The sequence below is a fragment of the Platichthys flesus genome, chromosome 24 (genome assembly GCF_949316205.1).
Source record: "Platichthys flesus chromosome 24, fPlaFle2.1, whole genome shotgun sequence".
Lineage (NCBI taxonomy): Eukaryota > Metazoa > Chordata > Actinopteri > Pleuronectiformes > Pleuronectidae > Platichthys > Platichthys flesus.
In genome coordinates this window covers 3,541,435-3,561,452 of record NC_084968.1, presented here as the reverse complement: position 1 = coordinate 3,561,452, position 20,018 = coordinate 3,541,435, and the positions used below count along the sequence as shown (strand labels likewise).

The 20,018-nt window shown below is 41.9% G+C and overlaps 1 protein-coding gene across 6 annotated transcripts in view; it reads left to right on the top strand.

The window, feature by feature from the left end:
- nrxn2b (neurexin 2b) overlaps nt 1–20,018 on the top strand; it is a 598,599-nt gene that overhangs the window by 403,308 nt on the left and 175,273 nt on the right. For 2 of the 6 annotated variants that reach the window (XM_062384234.1, XM_062384233.1), the window contains exon 1: nt 11,932–13,642. The exons of the other annotated variants lie outside the window; for them this stretch is intronic. In XM_062384234.1, the coding sequence (XP_062240218.1) occupies nt 13,309–13,642 (334 nt within the window). In that variant the 5' untranslated portion in view covers nt 11,932–13,308. Of the gene's footprint in view, nt 1–11,931; nt 13,643–20,018 lie in introns of those variants that run through there. 6 annotated transcript variants of the gene reach the window in all.

Sequence of the window (20,018 nt, the reverse complement as noted above, 5' to 3'; positions counted from 1 at the left end):
GAGCTGGACAGGGCCGTAGAAGGTCCTCAGCCCATCAGCAGAACCGACATCTGCTCCTTTGTGCAAGGAGGAACAGGTTGAGCACTGCCTGAGCAATGACCTCCAGCAGGCCACTAGTGTGAATGTCTCTGTCCAAACAGTCAGAAACAGACTTCATGAGGGTGGCCTCAGGGCGCGACGTCCTGTAGTGTGCACTGTGCTCACTGAACCAGCACCGTGGAGCTCAATTGGCATTTGCTATAGAACACAAGAATTGGCATGTCCGCCACTGGTGCCCTGTGCTTTTCACAGATGAGAGCAGGTTCACCCTGAGCACCTGTGATAGACGTGAAAGGGTCTTGAGAAGCCAAGGAGAACGCTATGCTGCCTGCAACATCGTTCAGCATGACCGGTTTGGTGGTGGGTCTGGGGAGGCATATCCATGGAATGACGCACAGAACTCTACAGGCTAGAGAACGGCAGTCTTACTGCCATTAGGTATCGGGATGAAATCCTTGAACCCATGGTCAGACCCTACGCTGGTGCAGTAGGTCCTGGGTTCCTCCTGATGCACGATAATGCCCGTCCTCATGTGGCAAGGGTATGCAGGCAGTACCTGGTGGATGAAGAAATTGATGCAATTGAATGGCCCTCACGATCACCTGACCTAAACCCGATAAAACACCTCTGGGACATTATGTTTCGGTCCATCAGACGCCGCCAAGTTGCTCCTCAGACTTTACAGGAGCTCACTGATGCCCTTAGACAGATCTGGGAGGACATCCCACAAGACACCATCCGTTGTCTCATTAGGAGCATGCCGCGACGTTGTCAAGCATGCATACAAGCACGTGGGGGCCACACAAGATATTGAGAAGCATTTTGAGTTGCAGAAATTGAATTTTGGCAAAATGGACAAGCCTGCCCCATCACTTTGTCACTATGATTTTCAGGGTATCTATAAAATTGAGCCCTCTGTAGGCTGAAAACTTTTATTTCCATCAAAGATGTCGCATCGTTTTGTTCCTAACACATTAAACTGTCCATATCAGTATTAATATCCAACATACTTTTTTCACAATGAGATCTGATGTGTTTTCAAAGTGTTCCTTTAATTTTTTTGAGCTGTTTACATTGAACTAAATATTTTAAGACATTAATTAACAAAATGAAGATGCTAAATGTGTTTACCCATCAATTACTTTGTTATTGTTTGATAATCATTTTGGTGACGCTGTTCTAATTAATCTCTGTCAGTCCCCGGCTATTAAAATGTGCAGCACAGCACTTTTTTCCATCCTGATTGACAGCAGCAGTCGATACAATAATGGAAAGTCATGTTCACATATTCAAAGCAGGCCTCCCCATCTGCATGTTGATAACCTGGACATGTTAACCCTTCAACCTTGTGCTGCTCAGACTCAACAGATAAGCTCTAGAACTTGATGTCTCCATCAGCCTCATCCCTAATGAGCTCTCATGTAGCCACTCGAAAGGAGGCCTGCACTTGTGGTTAATGTCGTCTATTGAGCTGAAGCACTATTGGAAGCACTATTGGCTATTGGTCAAAAGAGGTTGACGACGAGGGAGAATGGAATGATGTGAGAGAAGTGGGAAAATGTCAAGGACATTCCTGTTCATCTCTTTTTGATTCATAACTCTTCCTCCCTCTGTCAAACACTTTAGGTACAGTTCAACGTAATGTCACCCTGAAGTTTTCAAGATCAAATCTCGAGTCCATGTTATACTCATTCAAAATCCATCAAATTACAACTCCAACCACAGGAGCACAGCCCACTTGTCGTTACGGTTACGTGTTATTGGCTTTATGGGAGAAAATCTGCAGGAAAGATTGATTTGTCAACTGCAGGGATTTGTGAGCAGGGTTGCCAGCTTTGCCACATTGTATAGATAAATGATGATTTTGTTGCATTCTGTATTCCCGGCACCTATCAGACTATAGTAGGGTTGAACAATCCAATTGGGGGTCAGTTGAAAGAGTGGAGACCTGGCTTTGTAGGGGGCCTGGCTCTTCAGGTGAATCCAAGGTCTTTTGTGTCAAACGGCACCAACTGGTAGATTCGCTGGGCACGACGGATTACTCTTTGGCTTTTATATAAAGAAAATCCCTCCAAAGAAATGTATCAGCGATCAGTAACAAGACTAGCTGACATTCACAAAAACAATATCATTGATCCGTCATACGCACAAACAGTGGAGGATGAGAGAAGGTCAGACATGGAATAGAGAAAATGTGTTGAAGTAACCTTTGTGTTGATTGAGAGTGAAACCACACAGTAAAGTAACCAGACCTGACACGACACAATACTGTCAAAGGTTGGTGCACTGACTAAATAGTTTTCATTTGTATTTTGCCTTCCCTAAGTGTATTCAGCTGCTGTGCTGCCCTGTAGCGGACAGCGGCGGCGGCGTATGTGTGCAGAGCGTGTAATGAAGGCTGACACACTGAGGAGGCAGCAGTCACCCTGTCCATTAACTCTGAAATCCTGATTCCAGTCAGCTATACTGCAGCAGAGCCTCTGTACTTATGCTGCACTCACAACATAGTGCACACACAGACACACACAATTTTGTCTGAATGTAGACACAAATCCACCCAAAACATACCCTAAAAGGACATTTTAAAAAGTTGTATTACCGGTGATAAGTGAAACTGTATAGAGAGAACTGGGGGGGGGGGGGGGGGGGGGGGGGGGGGGGAAATCAGTGGAAAGTGTTTCTAACCTAGATAAGAGATGAAACAAGAAGCAGCTGACATCAGGATGGGGATTAGGACCAAACTGCCTCCCAGGGGGAGATAATGATAAAGTTTAAGATATGTAGTGGGGGAAAGGATTCAAATGACAGGTAGGAATATCAAGAGCAGATTGGTACTCCCTGGTGGAAGGACACTCGGTGCAGGAATTGAGAGATAGGGTCTGGCTTACGTTACTATCTGCCTTACTCCACACTTATTACAGTCCATTCTCCTTGATACACAATCTCTCCTATTTCAATTTGTTTCTCTTGTCATATAGTCTCTTTCCTGTTGCCCATGAGTATTTTATGTAAACTTTCTATTTAAAAAATTAAATGTCACTGTTACTTGGGGCCAAAATAATTGCAAAGTTGGCCAGACAACATTTACTGTACATAAATATATCCACCGTATGTGTTAACTTACATCACTCTAGTGTCTCCACTAACAAATGTGCTGAAGAGGAACATAACCGATTACAGTTGAGTTAAGACGTATTAAGACCTGAGATTCAAATCATGCGTAATTAGAGCAACAGCATATTCTCAGCAGCGCTTAATTGTGTCTCCCGGAAATGTCTGATGTTTCATATCTTGGTTGCTCAGAGCTTATTTGGTTTTAGCAACAGGTTTTATTTAGAGCCTGTAATCCAGCCTGTTTAGCCAATTAGCATAAGACAGAACAGATCTATGTATTAGCCGATTTATTGCTGCTTGATGGAATCAGTTACAGAAATCCATCAATGTGGTAAATGTGAGTTTTAAGGAAGGCAAATGTCTCAATTAAGAGAATGAAGGTGCTATTGTTGCAAACAACTTGTCTTAGGGGCTCATGGTACCATCTGCCCTCGTGTTTGTGTGTTAACTGAGCGACTCCCATAAAAACATATTGGGAAGCGGTGCTCACTGAAAACCTGAGCTCCAATCATGAAAAGCCTTTTTAGCCCAGGTTGCTCTTTTTATATAATTTAATGTGCAAATCCCTCTGAAAACATTAAATACAGTGAAACATGTCTGTATGTACAATATCTGCGTTTGACTACTGTACATGAATATCACTGACTCTCTTGAAAACCATGCATGTTATTAACCACAGATTAAACCGCAGCTCGAGCCATGTATCTCTTATGTGCAGGATAAAGCCAAGTTCATTTTCTCCCCAATCTGTTCCCTGCAGCTTACCCATTGTTGTTGTGTGTTAATCTCAGTGATATCAGCGAGGACTCGGCTCTCCCTATCTGGAGTTTTAATCAATAGGGACTTCAATTTATCGAACATGGACACCAACAGAGCATCATAAACGGCTTATGTCCTAAATAAGCAGTGCGCTCTGTCTGTCGTTCTGACGATCTCTCTTTTTTCACCCTCTTTCACAATACTCTCCCATTAACTGCTGCTCCTCTTCACATGCGGATAAATTAGATTTGATTCAGCAGGCATTTGAAACACCGGGGCGTCTCATACCCTAGAGCTCTGCAATCTGGCGCCACAGAAAGATGATGACTCTTTCGTTCTCTTTATCATACTCTCTCTCTTTCGCCCCTCTCCTTTCCTAACTTCCTGTCTTGCACCATGCTTTGGCCCCCTCTCTCCCAAGCGCTACTGTTGGGTATTCATTGCGTCTAGAAATTGTATTTAAAATCCTTAAATCCTTGTCAAAATTTCTCCCTGTGTGCAGGAGATTACTGTGAGCCAGTTTTATTCTGGAATAGCTTTAGCAGGCACTCTCCCTCCCTACCACCTTTTGAGCATGTACCCTGATTATTACCTTCACAATGGCACATAGAAAGGAATCATTTTCAGGTTCCAGTAAACCTGTAAATCACCTCCTGAAGATGTTGCAAGGTAAGTAGTAATCACTTGAAAAAAGGGCTGGTTTTTGCTGCTATGCACTAATAACAATAAAGAGCCAAAGCAGCTTGGAGTCACAGTGTAAGTTACAATGACACCTCATTTATTCTGTCAAGTGCACCAGAAACATCTCTTTACCATATTGTTTTGGCTCACTGAGACTAATATGCTCAGAGGCCAGTTGTCCATTGCCTCAGGTTAGGGGGCCCCTCATAGACATCATGGATGAGGGAAGCTGAGGTGGAGATGAGCCCATCTGGCTCAGACAGCTGGGCCCACAGCTGGAGGGACAGACAGTGACAGCTGATTCACCGCAGAGAGCTGGGCTGCAGCTATGGATGGATGGATGGCTGGAGGGAGAGGAAAGAACCAATGGAGAGAAGATAAGTAGAGGTGAGACAGAGAGAGATGGGGAAAGCTTTCCAACCAGCAGCACTTTTATTTTGCATTTCTGCAGCACTCAGGCAGAAAAAGACAATGTATTTTGTCTGTGTAGAGATGAAATCTACCGAGCTTGCAGGTGTCATGAGTAAATTAGTTGTTGTTTTTTATTGTGGCACCAATCAGTAATTTGTATCTCAAATTAATAACTTGTACCCACAAACAAGCCTTGTTACTATTGACTCAATATTTGTGGGGCATATCTTGAAACAGTACTAATATGTTTTAGTATCAAAACACCTGCGGCTTCTCTCCTGACTGTGCTCCTCTCTGAAAGGAGAACATCAGACAACAACCTGTAACTTTAGCTCTTACTACTCTTTATTTTGAAAGCACATAATCAAATGATTATAAGGCATTCAATTCTGGCAAAGATAAAATAAAAAAAAGAAAATCAAACAGCACCAGGCTTTATAGAGATCATTTCAAAATGAATCCATGACCAAGAAGCCTTTTTGGAGCATCAGTCGTGGCCCTAGAGTCACCTGAGCCCTGTCTGCTACTGTGTTGTCAAGACAGTCGATAATTTTGACTGTGGGAAAAAAAGCTGACTCAACTGATGAGACCAGGGTGAGGCACCATTACAGCACCCTGAGGGGCAAGCCATACCTCTGCTGATTAAATATTCAACATCTCAACCCACTGATAGATATCAAATATTTCTAATTAGCAAAACCCCAATTAAATAAGAAAGGGAGAGCTAACATAAGATTGGCAGACAATGTCATTCAAAATATGATCGTTAATGAAATCTCTAAGAAAATGGCTTTTATGGTGATGGGTTAAGGTAGAAAAGGGAAGAGAGGGGGGAAATGATTTATATATTTTCCCTCATCTCCTCTCTCTCTCCCCCTTTCTCCCCTTGAGGATATATCATTTCACATGATTAAGATGTGTGCAACCTGCTCCTCCATTCAAGCGAAACAGGAGACACCCCCCTAGCCAGTTATCTTCTCTCTCTCTCGCTCTCTTTCTACCGAGCTGATGTGTCCTGTGCCAACAACACACACGTTTCCCTTTAATCCATCCCCTCTAATTACCAAATGTACTATCCCTACATTTTTTCTTCTGTCTTTCATCCCGATCTGCTCGGTTTCATTAAACCATTTTTCTTACCCCCTATATTGTTTTTTCTATTACTATTGAAGCCAGCAAGTCAGATCTCTTTCACTGTCAAACTCGACCCCGTTTTTTCTGTCCATCATTTAACACCATTACAATACAATCATTTAACTCAGCATTCTTATTTTTAAAAGATGGTGTAGCCACAATGCTATTAATGGATTTCTTTGTCGATAACGTACAGGCACCCATCAGCTGCATTGATGGCTTAATATCTTGCTTTCATTCACCATGAGGGTATTGGTGGCTCAATGTATGCATATGATTACTTGCAGAATAACAGATCGTGTGTTAGTGGAAAACCAATATACTTTAATTGCCGAACCTCTCGTAGAGAAGCATATTAAAGTGAGTAAATAAACAGTATGAACCAGAGGCCATAATCAGGCTGCAGTACCATGTGCCTGCCCTTCCCTGCCTTAGACAGCCAACTGACAAGACTGAGGGCTGCATATTTTACATTCACTTAAGATGACATGATACAGTTTTACAGAGAAAAGGAACAGTTTGAGTCTGGCCAGAACAAATTAGACTTATGTTGTTCAAATGCCTGATATGATCTATTTTTATATATTTTTATATTCTAGTCATGAAGCATTGTGTTGCCTTGTTAAAGGTTATGAGGGATGCATCATAAGTCTCTTCAAATCAGGTTGCGATGGCTGCTTTGTTGTACAACGTGTCTTTAGCTTATATTGATACCGTTAACCATGATTATGGTTCCCTAGCCTCAGAAATAATAATGATCATATTTAATAATAATAATAATATCGTAGTAAAAAAACTGTTGTCCCTTATGGTACTGGGCTCACTTGGCCTTAGGTCATTGTTCACCTCGCTTCACCTTCTTTGCCTCCTCTTCTTTTGCCAATTAGAGTTGGCACAGTTACCATGTTCGCTCTTTCCGCAACCGTGACAAATTGAAGCGCTATCAACTGCAGAGGCACTTCAATTGTGTTGTAAGTCAAGCCTTCATTTATTTCTGCATTATTTCAGGCTTGGCGGTAGAGTGAATGTCATTAGTCTAAAATAACATTCTTTGTAATGAAGAGATACAAAAAAAAGTTTGAGAAGACATCTTTAAGAACTTGAATTTTATGAAGACCATAAAGTTTGATCAGGCAAGTATTTTGTTCCAAAAAAGGCTTTGAAGTACTTTTGAATTACTTCTCTGGTAGATGAGTTTACAACTGGCAATGCTTATGCCAAACCATTCTTTCATTGTCTTATATGAGTAGCCGACATTAGCACTCAGTATGGAGGAAGATTCTCAACAGAGCACTTACATAAACGGCGGACACCGGGGACACAGTATTGCAGAAAGCTACTGAATAGCACAAACAGGAGACAGGAGTAAAAAATGTATGACTTGCTTTTTTTGCAACGCCTACCCCGGCTGTGCGAGCAACGACATTCTGCGTGTCCTACTTCCCTGACCTCACCCAATTCGAGCCTGTCCTCTTTGGGTGTCATGTGTATTGCTGCTTAAACCCTTGAAATATATCTATACATCAACATTGTCTATATACCACCCTTAATAGTCTTAAAATAAAATCCCCTCTCACTTTGTGTCACATCGCTGTTGCTTCTTAACATCGGGTGGTGTCTGACTGAACTGTAATTAATTAGGTGTATAATGGAGAGATGGTTTCCTCAGGATTAGACTATAGACAGGAGGCTTTGATCCCACGTCTGTCAGTAAACTAATCCCACTTCCTCTATCGGTGACCTCACTTCCCCTGAGGGATTTTGGAGTTTGTGGTTTCATTGGGCCGAGGCTGTTGTATTTAGTGCCAAGGCTTTTTGGCCTTGGGGACCAGGATGTTGCATCACATGACAATGAGGACCTTCATGGCAGTGTGTGCAGTGCAATTAGTGTACATGTGTCTGGAGGGATTGTTCACCTGTGTGTATTTGTGTGCTCTGTATTCCCTGTTTTTCCTCTGCTGGAGGGGAGGGGAGTGGAGCAGCAGGTGTTGGCAGTCCTTTGTGTTTTATGTCGTAATGAGTTCCCAGTCCGCACACTTTCCTCATAAGGAAAGAGCTATGGTGTCAAGAACAGTAATTGAACACAGACCATGTTTCATATACTATGAAATATGATTAGATGTAGTTTGATCATGAAAACCATGATAGACATTTCATTATAAATTGTTGGCTTAACATAGAGATTAATTTGAACATTTACACAGTTTTAGTTTTATTTTGCATATTTTATCTTTCTTGTCCCTTTCTGTTTGGAAACATTTTTTTCACTACAAAAACATTAGAATTTGCTAATATACCTTCATTTGAATAGATTTCTTGCCTCATCAATCAAGCACCCAAATCAAACCAGCAGTGCTATTTACACAAGATGCTGATAAAGCCTTCATCTCCAGTGCTCTGCAGAAATATGGGGTTGGGTGAAAGGAAAGCCTATGGCCTCAATCAGATCCAATGACCTTGTTTCAAAACCTTTCATCTGATATTTAGGAACAAAACATGGATTTGCATTTCCAGGACTTTAATTAAATTTAGTTATTGAACCAGTAGGTGAATTAATATGATCTGGAATGAAACTTAAAAGTGTAAAATTAACACAGCTTATTCAATAAATCGACCACTCAAATAAACCAGGAAACAAAAAAATATTCAATGTATTACCTTATTCAGTCAAAAACATGAACATCCAAAAAAGGAATACCTGGATATCAACACCACATTAGGACAATTTAGGATTTTAGAATTAAATTGTATTTCTATAGTAACAAATCATTTCCAACAAATGTACTCTTTGTTCTATACAATAAAGTTATATATTTGACACAATATTAAATGAAAGAATCATCAATATAAAATTACCATTGAAGTTTACACAGTTCCCAGTAGTAAATCTGTGCTTTACGGACTGCTGTGTTTTGTCCAGCTGCACCTGCAAAAAGGTTATGCTCAACATCTTGATTTTGTAAAATGCATCATCTTTCCTCAGAGGTTCCGCAGTTCACATGCAAAATCAGGACCTGTGTCACCATGTGTGTCATATCTCCTTCACCCTGTCAGCATCAAACACAGCATCTCTTGTCTGCCACCTGTTTGTGTCTCTCTGCATGTGTGTGTATATGAGTGAGTGAATCAGTGTAGTTCTGACCCGTTCCATTGCAGAAGACCTAAAATGGCCTTTCCTTCTTTGGCCAATTGTCTTGCTTCTTGTCTACAGCACGGAACTCCTGTCCCAGCTGTGATCTCTATCAGCCATGATTTATCTGACACACAATCTCCCTTCATCTCTAGCCTTCCCCCCCCCCCCTCTCTCTCTCTCTCCCTCCCTCTCTCATTCCGAATTCCCCTCCCCTTGCAATCCTGTGTCTGCATTTCTTTCTGAACTATACACATCATTCTCTGCATCATTATCATGCATCCCCTGTTTTTTCCCACTACTCTTAGTTTCATGGTTTTCTTGTTTTCCTCACCTCTTCTTCTTTTTCTGTCTTGCCCATATTAAGTTCCCTGGGCTCTTCTTTGACAAGAATATGTGAAAATGAGTATATGGTGTGCAAGGAGAAAAACAAACATGCATAGTGAGGAATTGGGATTGAAAGGAGTATGAGTGCAGACGGGCCAAACCAAAAGACAAAAAGAGAGGAGAAATAATTGATAAGGAAAATGAAGAATGAATGCATTGGAGGAATATGAGAAATGTGTCTTTACAGAGGATGGGGGAGAAGTAGTCCTTATTAAATGTCTCATTGTGTAAATGATTCAGCTGATGACAGGGATTCTCACTCCCCCCCATATCCATCATTATCTGCTTGTTTCATTTGTAGTTGCACAACAACTAACTGCTCCTGAATAACTTTTTTACATTGGTTGTGCCTTTTGGCAGCGCAGTACAAATTACAGCTTTTCTTGGCAGTTCCCATAGGCGTAGGTCATTTTTTAACTAGGGCTGTGTTTGATTCCATTGGATTTGCTCGAATATAGATTTATATAACGATATTTTAGGGCACAATACCAATCTTGCCTAGATATGAAATACATTTTCACAGAAAGAAAGTTGTAAACTGTGCAAGGAAACCTCTAACCTGGTGCTTTCTTAAAAATATGTATTTTATTTATTGTTTTTATTATTAACAATTATTATTTTGTTGTTTGTTTTTTGTCTGAGAAATCATAAATCAAACCATGTTAGCCTTCTGATATAATTGAGAAATGAGAAACGTAATATGAAAATATAATAAATGAATAAAACATAAACCACAGACGTCCAAAACAATAAATAAAATGGGCTCTCTGACTCTGTCAACAAAAATTGCTCTTGAATAAATAATAAACAATCGGCTCAGGGTATATATAATCAGCACAGAAAACAGAATGGTTATGATTTAGAAGAGCTTTTAGCTTATTATTGTATTAGGTCAGTATCTCAGCGTTTCACCTAGGTGTGTGTGTGTGTGTGTGTGTGTGTGTGTGTGTGTGTGTGTGTGTGTGTGTGTGTGTGTGTGTGTGTGTGTGTGTGTGTGTGTGTGTGTGTGTGTGTGTGTGTGTGTGTGTGTGTGTGTGTGTGTGTGTGTGTGTGTCAACGTCTTTTAATAAGTGTTTTCATAAACTCTCAATCAAAGACTATGTATAAACATTAGTGTTGTTCATGTTCTAATAATGTTGATGAGTGTCTGTGTTTATAGGTAAAATATAGTAAGCGCAAGTCGGCAGGATTGTTAAGGGAGGACATTCGTACAGAGACTCTGACGCTGCTTCTGATCTGACCCTGAAGCAGCGCTGCTATTCGTTTTACAGCATTGGTTCGTAGTGGATACTCTGTATTCACACTTTCTCTTTGTCACTTTTCGACATACTCACCTCGATCACCTCCTGTTCTCCCTCCTCTATGCTTTGGTGTGTCATTGTGTGAGTGAGTGGGACCATGGCCAGGCTGTGTGTGTGAGTGTAACTTACACAGAGGAGATGCAAAGAGTAAGTGACACAACAAATGAAATACAAATACAGAGACACACCTGCTAAATGTTTGGCACATCTGTGCGACCAAGCAAAACTAAGGACTGCTGACTAGTGGATCAACACACAGGGTTATATAGTGAAAGATTATGGTTCACGTAAATAAATAACTCGAAAATGTATACGATTTTAATTAGAAGATAGTTGCATTTTCAAGTGTTACATGATAACCTATTTATGACTTATTTATAATTTTGCTACTTTGAATTGTTAACGTATTTATTCACTTAACAAAATGGTGTCTGACTTACAGGGTTTCTAGGACAAACTGCAGAATTCAAGAGAAATTTATATTTGAACATTTTTGTGAGTCCAATTTTATTAAAATGCTGTACTTTCAGTGTCTACCTATGAACTAATCCAAATGGAGGGTTTATATTCCACCTACTATACATTGCACATACTCTGGAGGATGTGTGTGATGACGGACAAGTCATTGGTGTAAGACATATGTGTGTGGTGTTGTTTGTAAGTGTCTGTCTTTGTCTGTCTGGAGTCCCTGTGTATGCGCCTGTGTCCAAACATCCAACCCGACATGCATGTGTGCCTCCCATATTTTCTGTGTGCGTGCTCTCCTCCTTCAATTATCTCCAATCTTTCCCCTCCCTCTCTCTCTCTCTCTCTCGCTCTCTTTCTCTCTCTCTCTCTCTCTCTTTCTCTCTCTCCCCCTCTGTCTCTCTCTCTCTCTAGCGCTCTCTCTCCCCCTCTGTCTCTCTCTCTCACGCTCTCAGCTCCTACCAGACACATACAAACACACTCTCTCTTTCTCCGCTCTGCCCAGAGTATCATAGTCACTGCCTGTGTATTCAAAGGATCTGAGTGTGTCCACCTTTCTCTCTTCCGCTCTGTTTCTCCCCTTTTTTTTTGCCTTGCTTAGAACGGAGCCGCGTGCGTGTGCTATTTAAGTGTATGTGTGTGGATGGGTTGTCTGACTTGATCGGAGGAAAAAGCGAAGGAAGAGCTGTGCGGGCAGGAAGGATGCACTCGCTGCTGCAGCCTCTGATTCAATTAGCATGAATTTCACAGCAGAGGCAGCAGCGGCAGTAGCGGCAGCATCATCATCAGACTCTCTCCCAGCAAGCCAGCAGCAGCACCCTGTGTCGGAGCTCCACCGAGAGGACCAGCGGCTGCTTCTCATCTGCCTCCCACCCTGGAAAGCAGCGTTTAAAGGGGCAGAGGAAACTGACTCATTTTCAGAAGGGGTGAAGAGTAATTGCTCGTAGGACGGAGCTTGCTCACAAGTCTAAGGATTGGAGGATTGTTGTTTTGAGCTGGACAGCGACCACTCTGATGCTGCTTCAGAGTTAAGGTTATCTGTTAATCCAGTGAAGGTGTCTTCTTGGTGCGGGTCTGCGTTCCATATTGATTTATTTGGTCAGAAAACAAGAGAAGGAATTCAGCACCGCCGCATTTGGAAATAGACAACCATTTTCTCCTCCTTCACACCATCTTTCATTTCTTCACAGTCCTGTTCTTCTTTTTGTATTCATCTCTTGTTTTTCCGGCTCTTGGCTGCAGACTGAACGGGTTCGCAGCTCCTTCAGGGATTCAAAGCCCTGAAACGGGATTTGGCTGCTCCTTCAGCATAGCACCCTTGTCTCTGCTCTTCTTTTTTCGCCTCTCCCTTTTGCTCTCTGTTTTTATTTATCCATGATACTGCTCATTTAAGTTGTCTCCAGAAAGCTCAGAAGGGATGGTGGGAGTCTTTTTCTTCGCAATGGAGGCTTGGATTATGAGTGGAAAAACCCTCTGAAGATCTTCCCAAGTCAAAGGAAACCCTGCCGAACAATTAACTCAAAGCGCTGTACACAAGATATTTTTCAAGGAGCTAAGATGGAGTCTTGTGTTTGTTAATTCTGTGCTGCTGAGCTTTGATTGTTTGCTTTTGGGTGACAAGAAAGTTGAGTGTCACAGAAGAGGTTTAGATTTTTAGGGAAAGAGTGGGAGTTCTCAAGGATCCACTCAGAAGCTTTTGGATATCAATACTAGACTGTTGGAGGATTTTTGGAGTCTTTCTTCTCTGTAAGGAATTTTTGTTTTTCCTTTCCAATCACTTTGGGATTTTCAAACAGGATCCTTTTTCTTCCTTTTTTTGGCTTATTTTGTTTTTCCCCTCCCCTGGGCTTGTAAAACCGGGGATCATGGGCCCCGGATTTGTTTGAGATGTTCACTTCCTGTTTGTGTTGTGTGAGGGGGAGGGGCCTTATGCCCCTTTCAGGCCCTGCCCCCATGGAACAGGAAGTGGAAGTGGAGGTGGACAGAGGGTTGCTATTGGTACCAAAGCCAGCGGCAGCATCAACTGTGGTTTGGGCCAGTCCGGCCTTCCTTTTCCGGCTAGTGCTCTCTCTGGCACTGCTGGTGTTCCCCTGCCCAGCTGTGGCCGCCCGAGTTTCCTCCTCCCTCAGTACCACCCACCATGTCCACCACTTCCACAACAAGCATGGAACTGTGCCCATTGCCATCAACCGGATGCCCTTTCTTACACGTGGGGGCCATGGTAAGCGTATATGTTTGTGTTAGTCTTTCCTATACACTTCAGCCAATTATTGACCGTTGATTTTCATAAGCGAGATGCCAAAGTACATGTTTGAGAATGAATGAGAGGAATGGCATAGAGCTAGGGGATCAATGACAGTTAATTTTCTTCTGAGTTGATTTAAGCTGGCAGTGAGCTCCAACTTGACTACATGAGCCCAGGCATTTGGTTCATCCATCTATTGATCTCTGTCATGTCTGGAAAGACTGCAAGGAGCCTGGCCCGGGTGACCAACCTCACTGACACAACTCCCCATAGGCCAGAGCCTTGATTCATGTCCCCAAATTGGCAGAAGATGTTTCCAGAAGCCCTTCCCTTCTGGGCTTTTCTTTCAGCACATCCCCGGCCAGCTGGGGTCTGCTGCTTGCCTTTCAAGCTCAGCAGCCATCTTGGGTCTGATGTGTTGAACTGTAGCCAATTTAGATTCATGTAATCATCCCCGTAGCATGATTGTTGACGCGTGATGGCAGACAGTAAAGGAAAAATGGCCTCAACTGGTTGTTGGGATGCTCAAACTTGCATGGTGTGCGTCACGGTACATTATGTACTCAGGAAAATCCATTGATAATTGTCTGAGCACTCCTTGTACTGTCCTACTTTCTATAGTGTATGTCTCTGGCTCAGTGGTTTGTGGTGCATCAGTTGCTGCACTGTTCTTAGCCTAAGCTGTCAGGGATGAGGCAGAGTTTCACACTGATGATTCCTTTGATGTTCCCCACCCCAAGCTTTTACCGCTGCAATTTTTCTCCCCCATTTCCTCTGAATTTGTTACCCATGCTCCTTCAAACACCCTGTATATATATTACTGTGACACGAAACATTCACAGCATTTACTTATCCCAGCATGTTCGTGCTCATGTCATTCCATTTAAAGCCATTCTTCTCTCTGTTTGACCATCCGTTTCTCCCCCTACCTTCTCCCCACCTCTCCTCTCTCTCACTCAGTATACCTGTAATCTGTATCAATCAATCCGGTGTCAGATGGGCAGAGGAGCCTCACATAGCCCTCTGTGGTCGATTGGCTGCGGTGAGCCTCCATAGACATTATCAGCGCGCAGTCTCTTCCCTAGTGCTAGGTACTGCAATGGATTTATGGTTACCCACATTCTCCTCCCATCACACAGCTACGAGTTCACAGTCAAAGTGTGACCGAACACACTAATGAGGGCTAACCTGCGCCATAGAGGGGATATCTCAGGGTCTTGTCAAAGACAAAATTGATTATGGATTTTTGGACGTTGAATGCGAGTATCATGATCCATCAAATCCTTGAATTTGTTAAACTTATATACATTTCATCTTTAGCTCTTAAAATGTTCACTGAATTAAAGGTGTATGTATTATTTTCAGGAAGGTGTTGATAAATAAAAATAAAGTTTGTTAAAGAGTTTATTTACAGTTAAATGGTCTGTGAGAATTGAATGCCAACAAAAAATGTTTAGTAAGGTCCAGTTTATAGCATAGCCTATACTGTACAAACAAAAATTAAAACTAGAGGATTTCTATCCACGAGGCTTTGTCACACTTTAATGACAAATGTGTTCCACTGCATAAAACAGACATCAAAAAAGGAACGGGGAGGAATTCTGCATTTATCTATTGATTTGTTTTTGTCTCTAAGAGCTGAATTGGCTGTCAGATTTGGTTTAAATGCAGCTGAAAGCATGGTCTGCACTGGCCGTGGTTTCCAATTTCATTGTAATTTTTAATGTTCACTGATTTATTTGTGTTGCTGCTTAACAGGGGCTATAGCATTTGTGTTTTGGACACTTGTCAACATTTTTTTTATTAGATGTAGCAAGATGTGATTGATGCGAGAGAGGCAGGATGATCCTTGGTTTGTTCATAGTCTCTCAAACCTTCACTTATTATAAGACAGATGAGCATATTAGCACTTCTCATCTGTGTTGTTGTTACTTCATATGTTGAGCATGAGCCAAGTGTTGACAGAGCAATCAGCAATTCCCATCTCTGTTTTCAGTAACTGAGGATGAATCATTTATTTTTTCCAATATAAAATTGACAGTGTTCCATCCCAATGCCCACTTTCTCATTTTGTCATTTAAAAGTTTACTCCCTAAAAGCACAAGGCAGTCCATCCGAGAGAAACACTGAGTAACAGCAGACAGACAATTTCTCCCTTCTAAAATTACACCTCACCAACTATCCTCTTCTTATTCCTTTTTTCTTTATATTTTCCTGTCTTCTCTTCCTTCTAGCTTGGATAATTGGATTGCACCTCTACATCTCGAGCTGCTAAGCTATTTAAATTGACATAATTAACATAAAATGTTGTCCGGCTCTCTCTGTGGATTTATGGCTGCCAGAAGATATTGGCCTGCAAGAGAAACGGTCTGTTTGCCCTGTGGATAGGAAAGGCTACAATTCCATAGCAAACCGTGAGCTCAGGCCCTAGCCGGGATGTCGCTCCACATCACGCATTAGAGTCGTAGGCAAGTATGGTGGACTTGCCTGCAAAGAACAGATCATTAAAAAAAACAGCTAAGTAAAAGCAAGAAATGATTTAAGTTGTTGGATGGCTGTAGCCGCTGTTCTTTTTTTGCCTTGCAGTATGCTGAAGCAATTACTAATGTACGCCTACACAGTAAACACTTCTGTTTTTCATTCGGTTTGCGTTGTTTTTAGTAGCACACTTGAAGTTTTTCATTATCATTACAAAACGACGCACACGCATTAGAATGCTGCCCTTGTCTGGGGAGTCAATTTCAGTCATCATACAAAGTTCTATTGCAGTCTGGCATATCAAGTCCTTGTCTGAAATGCCAGCTCTCCATGTATTGTCAACCAAGTGGCATAGCTTATTACCAGCAATAATACCTACGTGTTGCATTACGTGTTGGCTAAAAGGATCCTTACACGTACCATGTTTTGTAAAAATGTGATGATTAAATGGAAGTCGGTGAGCATTAAGGTGGAACCATTTTGAATGAGCTGTTGTCACACGGCACTAGGTTTAAGCACATATCTTCCTCCGTGTCTTTAAGTTGATCAGCAAACCAATATCTAATTGGGCTATAGCATGGGACCCACTATTTGCCATTGTTTATGATCCTCCAGCGTTGCCATGATAAGGTGAAACAGATGAAGAGCTGCGTGTTTTAGAACTACCCTAAGTGTCTGTCTTCAAAATGCGGCTTTCTATTTGTAAAACTAAATTGTCCTGTACAGATGTGCTGCATTAAAAGTACCTTGTATGTTCTTCATAAGATATTTAAAGTCCATGGATGAATGCAAAAACGCTGCAATTAGAAAGATTGCAATGAGGTGTGAACAGCCGACATCCTTCTGAATAAAAACAAATTAGCATCTTTTTTGTGTGATAATCACTCTTTTGCACCAGTGGCATGACTGGTTGTGTTGGTGTGTCTGGCTACATTTATTGCACATACTAACACACACACACACACACACACACACACACACACACACACACACACACACACCTATGCACATGTTGTATGACCCTGTATTGCAAACAGAAAGCAAAGGTTTGAGATAGGTGGTAATCCATACCTGAACAACCCGAGGCATGGGGCTGATTCAGCCTGTCTTTGATGCTCTGGATGGTGAGCTTCCAAGAGATTTTACTGCTGGGTGGATCACTTTGTCCTTGGCAGTGGACAGAATATAATTGTTTTGAGCAATTTCCAGCAAATGAACAAGTATAGTCATACGTGTGTGTGCACATGCTTTCTAACGTGCCCAGAATGTTGTGTATATTATAATAATGTCCCAGAGGTTGAAGCACCTTCCACAGTGGGTTAGGGTTACATTTTAAGAATCAGCAGCGTCAGTCACCTCACTCCCTACCCATCATCTTTGCTGACCTCTGAAACTGAGGACATGCTCAACCTCAGCTGTGTTTGTTGAAACACGCGACTGAAGGAAGGGATGCAGGAAATGGAAGGTTGGTCTCGATCACCTCAAGCCATCGACTGATTTAAAATTCAGACAAGGCCATAATTGCAACTGCTCTCACATCACCTGGGCATCCTTTCATCTTTACAAGTGGTTTGTGTTTGTTTCTGTGAGTATCACCCAAATGTGTTTTTCTTTTATGTTCAAAAGGAAAACATGTCCATTGTTTTATACCCCAGCAAAGCTTTGTTTACTGCTAGGCAGCAGAATAAAACAGGACAACAATTATTTGACTCAGAAAAGCAGGGATGAATTTTGTTGTTAGCCATTTTTCAAAATATGAATTAGAGCAACAGAACGGACATCAAAAAGTGAAAATAGGAAGAAACTGAAAATGGTCGTTTACAGCAATATTAAATTATGACAAAAGAGTTTGCCCACATTAAATTAAACTGTGAAATAGCCTGCAGCCACAGGGTCTACTCTCTGTGTTGATGTTAATTACAGGGTTGCTATGGTGGATGCCCCAGCCCCTCCTCTTTTGCTGGTCTGTGGTAATCATTGCAACCCACTACACAGTGCCCTTGAAGTAACTGCAGAGATAGTGTTGAAACATGTTGACCTCACTTTATAAATTCAATTCCCCATCGTCATCTGTAGCATAGATCTTCTTTATCTTCTACCATTTTGACTGATTAATTCCAATGCCAGTGGTGTTTCTAAACATATAATTTACAATCCATTACTGTCTTTGTTCTCTTTGTGTTATTTTCCTTCTCCACTCTCACTTGTCACTTTACCCCCAGTCTATATTAAGGTCATCTCATTAGCACCATCATCTTTAGGTGTTTTTATTTTGCTTTGTTTCTCAGATTGAAGCCATGACTGCTGCTCCCCATCTTCTCCTTCCTTTGGGAGAACAGCCTCCGTTTGTTTTCCTCTGTGTGGTGTTGCTTGCTTGTAGGTCGCACATGCATACTGATGAGGTCAGCTGCTGCCTACACCCATACATCTGCCGTGTCCTGCACAAGTAGAACCACTAGCCCTCTGAGTCCTGCGGTCTAAGCACCATCTTTCCTGAAAACCACACATCATGTGGCCCGCTCTTCTGAAGAAGTCCTGTCCTTCTCTTTCACCAATGGCCTATGTTTGATAATCACCACTTTATCTCTTGGTGGCAGAGGGAGGTCAGGGGCTGTGTGTACGTGTAGGGATGTTGGGGAGAGCTGTTGAGCGCTCTCCTTTGAGAGTCAAGTCACAACCCTCCTCTTTCAGAGAACATCATTAGTATTCATGATTCTCCCTCCACACGAAGTCCAGGGTGCACAACCACGAGCACGGACATGCGCATAGTGATGAGAAACAGAGAGAACGCCTCAGGTGTTCTGGCCAGTTAAGATAAGCTCGCTGGTTTTATATTTTCTGTCCTGCCCCCACACCCCTACCCTCCCAATCCCCTTTGTGCTACAGTGAAAAGGGGACATATATAGGCCAAGTGTGCCAGGCTCCACTCCTCTGAAAAGCTGCCAAGGCCAAAAATGGAGCGAGTGTGTCATCCATCTTCAGTTACTTCCGAGATTTTTGAGCGCAGAGCCCACCAATGCAAAGCTTTAACATGTTTTCTTTTTTCAATAACTTCTTGGTCTCTTGCTTGGTACTTGGCTTCAGGCTTGTGCATTTTTGACATTTTCTGAAGTGTAAAGCAGGAAAGTGGGTGTTTCAAGCATTACTCTGCAGCAGTTGAAATCCACTTTTCCATTGTCTGATACCAGAAATGCACTTCAGCAATACCCTCAAACTTTCTGCTGCCTGGTAGCTGTATATGCTTTTTGCTTGCTGTCATACGAGTGTCTCCTTGGTGGCCTTCTTTCCTGAGTATTTGTAACAGTCACACAGCTCTCAGCCAAGGACTGAAGTTAGCCCTGAGTGTTTGGGTAAAAGTTGTCTTCTGCAAAAAGCCGGTTTGTTACTGTAATGTTGAGGCAGAAAACCCAGCAGATTGTCATGATCATTTAGAGGTTGCAAAGTTTATTTTATGTTTTTTCAAAATCTTAATGCATCATAATCATATATTCCCATGTCAGGGAAGTTAATGTAGTAATAATAAATAGCAGTTTAATGTAACTATAACAGTAGATAACAAAAAATACATCCGACGAGTTAAAATGTGTGGAGGCACCGACACAAAATAAGGTGTCATATACAACTGTGGCGACCAGATCAACGCGTGTTTTACCCAACACAATGGTAAAGACAGTGCTTTGTACCGCCGAGGTGCTGGGGATACTCCTCCACCTCAGGTTTGATTAATGCCCCTCCAAAACAAAAGAACGCACACAGCAATCAATATGTCACAAACTACCACATATGAATGGATTTGGCATTCAGGCTCTTATTATTTGCAAGTTACCAATATGTCATCGGTCTTTTCATTTCTTATGTAGCCACAAACATTGCT